Source organism: Gordionus sp. m RMFG-2023, chromosome 2, assembly GCF_954871325.1.
Source record: "Gordionus sp. m RMFG-2023 chromosome 2, tfGorSpeb1-WG-v2, whole genome shotgun sequence".
Taxonomy (NCBI): domain Eukaryota; kingdom Metazoa; phylum Nematomorpha; class Gordioida; order Chordodea; family Parachordodidae; genus Gordionus; species Gordionus sp. m RMFG-2023.
Window position 1 is genome coordinate 55,684,295 of NC_088776.1, and position 6,814 is coordinate 55,691,108.

The 6,814-nt window shown below is 24.6% G+C and overlaps 1 protein-coding gene across 1 annotated transcript; it reads right to left on the reverse strand.

The window, feature by feature from the left end:
• Positions 1-3,111: 3,111 nt before the first annotated feature.
• LOC135924984 (uncharacterized) lies at positions 3,112-6,100 on the reverse strand. Its single transcript, XM_065460115.1, has 5 exons — positions 5,982-6,100; positions 5,028-5,091; positions 4,673-4,753; positions 3,788-3,952; positions 3,112-3,610 (listed from the first exon to the last, which is right to left on the reverse strand). Exons 1-5 carry the CDS (start codon positions 5,994-5,996, stop codon positions 3,516-3,518), a joined length of 420 nt encoding a protein of 139 aa, XP_065316187.1. The 5' UTR covers positions 5,997-6,100; the 3' UTR covers positions 3,112-3,515.
• Between the last annotated feature and the right edge of the window lie 714 nt (positions 6,101-6,814).

Below are 6,814 nucleotides of genomic sequence, written 5' to 3' on the forward strand. Positions count from 1 at the left end.
TTTTTTCCATCAAAAAATGAGCCTCTTCGTTAATTTTCGGTTTTTTTTAAAGAATTAATAAAATATTCATAAAGATTTGATTATGTCTTAATATTCTTATAAATTAGAAGAAGAAAAAAAAATCACTAACACTTTTTTTTAGTTCAGTGGGAATAGATGGACTGGCTTTAAATGGTTCCTTTTTTCAAAATTTTTGTTTTTAGCCTTTTTAATGAAATAAATTAAAATTATAAATAATCATCAAAGTTTTTCTTTTTAAAAAAAATGTGAATGAACCAGGAATTAGATTCTTGTTTTAAAATAAAAATTAATTTTTTAAAATAATATAAAATTTAAATTAGATTCTTGTTTTAAAATAAAAATTAATTTTTTAAAATAATATAAAATTTAAATTAGATTCTTGTTTTAAAATAAAAATTAATTTTTTAAAATAATATAAAATTTAAATTAGTTTAAATAAAAAGCATTCTTAAAATTAAATATATAATCATAGATGTGAAAGAATTTTTTTTTTAAAAAAAATAAACCTGGGCTGGACCGAACCGTGAAAAATAAACCCGGGGTAGACCGAACCTAAGAATTTTTTCTAAAAACCGTGACCTGGCTGAAAAGTATTTATATATGCCCGGGCGGGCCGGGAGGAAAAAATTAAAAAATCCGGGTCTGGCCGAGATTTTATTTGACAAATCCGTGGTCGGGCAAGTTCTTTGCAGATCTCTGATATAATTTTGTCATCGTTGAGACCAGGATTTTTTTTATTAATTTAAACAGTTACTTAACAAGGCATTTTGTAGTGTATGTATAGTAATTAATAAGAGTTTGATTGGTATGCAAAATTTTGGTCAAAGTAGGGAGTTGCCCGCAGAATTATCGAGAGCCTAAATATGACAACTTTTACCGGAATATATATTATGTGCATCAAATACGGGAAGTCATAATGGGTTTGATAAATAAATTAGTAAAAGAGCGCGAATTTATAATTTATCGATTAAATTAATTAATTTTTTGTTATGTTTGGAGACAATATAATTTGTCGGTTGTGGATAATTAAAATTTAATTCCACCACATGTCACTTTTAGTTTTTTGAATGGTAAAAATATGATATTTACCACCCCTCCACCAAATCCTACATTCCCAGAAATATGTTTTATTCCATATTCATTTAAGAGCGAAAAAAAATATTTGGAGGTAAATTGCTTTTACCGACCTCGTTCATATAGACATAGTAAAAAATTAATATAAAAAATTAAGATAAAATAGAAGAAATGCCTTCACCATCTATCCTCAAATTATCATGAACAAATGGAAGACGGGATTTTATTGCTCTAAAAAAATAAGTGCTAGAATGTTCCTATTTTTCAGCATATGGTTATTTGTTATTCATTCAGAATTTAAAAACGCTCTTTAAATTAAAAAATAGATTTTTAATCTCTGAAGTATTTTTTTAAGAAGCTCACTCAACCAATTTTATTTTCAAATTTTGCTTAAAATTTCAAATATTTTTTGTAAAAAATCTTATATAAAGTTCTTTTGCGATTTTTAAGAATAAAAAAATGTTTCATGATGAAATCAGAAATTTAAAAAAAGAAGATTTTGTTATTAACCACAAATATTTTTGGCTCAAAATTTTGGGCAAAGAAAATCTTTGAAGATTTTTTTTCTAATTTTGATTATACGTCATAATTAGATCGTTTTTTTGTAACTTAAGTTAATTTTTTGAGAAATGCAGTCAAAGTAAACAATTTATAAGGAATATTTAGTTAATTTTAACGTTCAAAAAACTATAAATAATTATTATCTCCCAGGGGTAACTTTCCAGCTTTATAATTCCCTAACCTTTAATTTCACTGGTGTCTGATTTGAAAATCAGTAAGGTACTAAATATTGGCATAAGTTTCGGAATTTGATCCAAAGTCGTTCCGCCGCAATTTAATTAATGAATCAATTTAGATACTTATTTTTAAAGACATTCAATTTAAATTGAACTCTTCAGAATATAGCATTATAAAGTCCATTGTTTATTGGCTAGTTAAAATGAAGATGCTAATATACTAAAAAAAAATTAAAACTTGCATATAGGGAACTTTATGATTTTAAAATGGCATCTGAATAAAATTAAAAATATTCGTAATCATAATGATCTATCTGTATTTTAACCATGCTTTAAAGATTTATTAACTGATAAATTAAGCTTCTATACTTAAAAGTCTTCCCGCCATTTCTTACAAGAGCGCACTTTAATTGTAGATCCACGATAAGACTCCCATTTAGAACTTGTTTAATTATTCTAAACAGTTTTTGAAAGAAGGGTAGTTTACTTGTCCAATTCAAATTTAGAATGAGATTTAAAATCTAGCCAATTATTATAAATATTTGTTTGAGAATCATCCTTTGTAAAGGAGATTTAACAACCCCTGATATTTTTTTTTTAGTTTTGTTTAAAATAGGCGGGTAGTATTAAAGGGTCTCATTTGGAGGATCCAGTTGAATATTCCCGCTGGACTAGAATAAAATATTACGATTTAAATTTTCTTAATATGTCGAGTAGGGTCGTTTATTAACTGTACATATATTTTCGATATCTGTTGCTGCTGAAATCTCGATTTTATTAAAATCATTTAATCTTATAAAGGATACGATCTTAAACTTCAATTTCACCAAAAATTAACTCTTCATTATTGGTTTATTCAATTTTCTTTCCTAACCTTCTTTTTTTACAAAAAATTTTTTTTTATGACCTTTCTATTTTGACAATTACATAATCTCATCAAATCTATCTTTCTTTACAAAATATTTTTTTTTGGGAAAATTCCATATAAATTCCTTCGTAGTAGTAAGTATAAATATAATTTGTTGGGAAACGAAGCATATTGTGTTCATTTATTTTTCAAATGGTTGTGCCGATTATATTAATATTTAAGACAACAATTATTTTTACCTTATTCCTTTATGAATACTTTTCTTAGAAGTTTTATTTTCTAGGACACAACTAAAAAAAAAGATCATTTTTGGCAATTATTTACCCTTTTATATATGGTAAATATACACATAAATAAATAATAAATAAAAATGATACATTAATAATCAATATAATATTGGTACATAATTCTTCGAAATAAATAAAACAGCACTCAATCAAAAATCAAATTCATGCGCCATTGTTACAAATCCAAATTATTGCGCGTAAAAAAAAATAGTAAAAAAAAATTCCGATTATATTTCAAAATATTTTTCTCAAGCTAAAAAAAAAGGGGGAGAGGGGGGAAGCGGAGGATGGTCGAATTTCAAAAATAGATCAAACTTTTTATATCATTCTTTCTTAAAGAACTTTTGATGAAGTCAGTAAATTTTTTTGGCCAAAACATAAGCAATATTTATGTAAAAAAATTTAAAAATATTCTTCAGTGTTACTTTTTTTAAAAAAAATATATAACTTATTATAATTATCAAATTTTACATAGTCAAATATTTATTTTAAAATTCTTATAAAATGTTAATGTTTAAAGAAGAATAATCATATATTTTTTTTCAGCATATTTCTCCATTTGTCTTTCAGATCGACGTTAGTTCGGCCAGGAAACTCGCCGCAAAAACTTTTCCAGTTATGACCTTATGGAAAATTTATATTATAAATTTAATATATTTTAAAAAAAACTTATATTTTTTCAATTCCTACTTTATTTAAAAAAATATTATTTCTAACACTTTTCTTCTTTTCTATTTCAATTTTCTTATATTTAATAATGATAGTTAAAGAAAAACATCTTTTTAAATCTTAGAACATACCATGTTTATTCACCATGGAAAGCAATTTAGCCTCTTCCAATTTAGTCCAAATCTTTTTACCGTTTTTACTCTTAAAATCTTTCAATCGTGGAGGAAATATTTTGTGGTACCAATCATCATCGGAAGTTGGATGATTGATTCTGGGAACTTGCAATCGACTCCTTACTTATTTTTTTTATTATATCTACTTTATTTGTAATTTAATAGCTAAAAAAATGATGTCTTATAATTTAAAGACAATTAAATATATTTGTGCCTAATTTGGGCTGTTTTACCGAAAAAATGGTATGGTTCTATGTGTATATTAGAACAGATTGTTAGCTAATTTTTTATGTATAAACATCTTGGAATATAGATATAACATCATAATATGTTATAAAACAATTTTTTTTTATGGCGTTAAAATCGGATGATTTAAAATTTATTATTTACAGGAAGCCAAAAACCCATCTAAAAGATAGCCTGCTTTTATTTGCCACTACTGGTCCCCTCCTTAAAATAAGTTTGATAACATATTTTCAAGTGTTATTAATATTCCAAGATGGTAAAGCATCAAATCTGTAAATCTTGTGTCAATTTCAAAATATGCACATATATAACCAGGCCATTTTAATATTGGTACCGCCCTAGTGTAATTAATTTTTTTTTATATGATGTCAAGGGCATAACAGATATCCTCGCTACCCTAGTAGGGTGAGAGTACAATTTAAGTTATGAATAAGGGTCCTACAAGAAATTTTAGGGGTTTTGCAAAGGGTCCTAAGATTTTTGCACTACATTTCTATATCAAAATATTTAAATCTAAATTTATTGAAGTAACAGGGTATTAGATAGTAATGTATGTTTAGATAGTAATGTAGGTGTTTATTTATTGCTGTACTTTACATGAGGGTGTGGTATTCTTAGGGTAATGACAAATCGGTATTTCAATTGAATCACATGATGTTAAACTGCTATCTTCTTTATCTGAAATAGATAAGGTTTAAATGTGTAAAAAGGTGTAAACATAATAAGATCGCTAATTAACCATGTCAAGTTAAAACCCCTCTCCCAGCTCATCGAGAGGATCTAATTGTAAAAATTTTTTGGTGCAAATAGACTTAAATAATAATGATTTTTTTCAAAATAAGTTGAGCAAATTTTTTTTATATATAGCTAAATCATCTAAATGAATTGAGTGGTTGGTTAAGCTCTTGCAACATATTTTCTAAATATAAGTTGAATAATTTATATAAATTACTTTCAAAATTTTGCTTTTCTTTAGACTTCTTTTTCTCCTCATTGTTAGTTGCTAAATTCTCATCCTTTTAACCATTGATAAGTAAATAAAAAATGTTAGTGTAAAAATGTTAATTTTGAAGTTAAGCCTGTCATTTATAATTATACAAATTTTAGAAGCTAATTATTATATATCTTAATAAATTTCATAAATATTGATTTAAAACCACAGACTAATTAGATATATGAACTGCTTAACAAGCATTAAAAAAAGGTTAACCATATCTACCCTTTATATATTTGGATTAATAAATCTTCTTAATTTTTTAATAACCAAAGTCAAATATTTATTTTTATGTTCAAACAAAAATAGAAATTATGTTATATATATGTATTATGTTTTCATTTTATAATCAGAAGAATAGGAAAAATTTATTTTATATTATTATTTGGATAAAATTTACTGCTAGCAAGAGGCCAATTTAAAGCTTTAAAATATTATTTTTTAAAAAAGCACCAGTTCTGGCTAGATTAAAAGTTTTGAATAGACTACAAAACATTTGAGAGTAGGTTGAAATTGATATTTAGAATTTTTTTTATTCCAAGGTGATATTTAATAACCTGGTTTTGTATGATAAAGGTTTTCGGTATTAGAACATTAAACATTTTAAAGTAGTTAGGAAGTGCCAAATTTTTTTCCCTCAATAGGGAAATTTGAAACTTTGATTTGGATTAGGAACAAATTGTATATTGAAAAATTTCAACGTTCTTAAAGCTAAATTGTTATTTAATTCATCTCTCTAAATTTTTATTTAAAATAATAATTCAAGTTTAATAAAATATTAGTTCTATAAAGCTTAGATATTATAAATGTTAAATATTATTAATCCTAATTTACATATAGTAGAATTTCATGGTTAAATCTTTATAGAAGATATGGTAAGTAGTCAATGTATCCATATATGTTAAAACTAACTTTGTTGGTTGACATGTCTGGGATATTTGTTAAGCTTTTTGATTTAATGAGTGTAAATTTTTTATTACTTTTATAACCTAGATTAAGATTATAATCTTTGGTGTAATACAAGCTTGAAATCTTATTTAAAAAAGGGGGAATTCTAGTTTGATTATTTATGGCATCATTTGATAACATTTGTAATAAATTTTCCTATAAATTTATAACAATTATAAATTATTTTATAAAAGTACTTCTAGGTCAATAATAGTTGGTTCAACATATTGATAAAAAGGATTGTATGTTTTAATTTTTAAATTATTAATTATTTTTACAATTTTCTAGTTTAAAATAAATACATACAGATAATATAAGTTTAAAAATACCTTTAATTCATCTGAATTTTTATAAAATTCCTCATCTTCACTTTTCCTATTAATATATTTTAGCTTTAAACCGTATATCATAGTAATTATTTTGTAACAGTCATGATTAAATTCAATAAGTTCTTTATGATCTATATTTATAGATATAAATTTATTGAATGGATTAAAGTAAAAATTCTAAATATAAAATAAATATAAACGTTTTGAATAAGAATTCCCTAGAGTATAAGTCATAGATTCAAAAAGCCATTTAATAATTTGAGATGAAGGCAAATAATTTAAATTTTCAGATGATGGATGCATGTAGTCAAATGTATTAAATGAATGCTTCTACATTCTATCTTATATCCATAATAAATAGAAACCTGATGAGTTTTCGAAAACCTTAATATGTTACTTCCAAATTATTTAAGCGCAAAGATATATGAATCTCTATTGAGTTTCTATATAGTTCTCTGTTAGTATGGT

Coding starts and splice junctions, on each gene's coding strand:
- LOC135924984 (XM_065460115.1), bottom strand. Junction 4,754..5,027: donor AGAAAAGCAAAATTTTGAAA/GTAATTTATATA, acceptor TATCTATTTCAG/ATAAAGAAGATAGCAGTTTA. Junction 3,953..4,672: donor TAAGAATACCACACCCTCAT/GTAAAGTACAGC, acceptor AAAAAAAATAAG/TAAGGAGTCGATTGCAAGTT.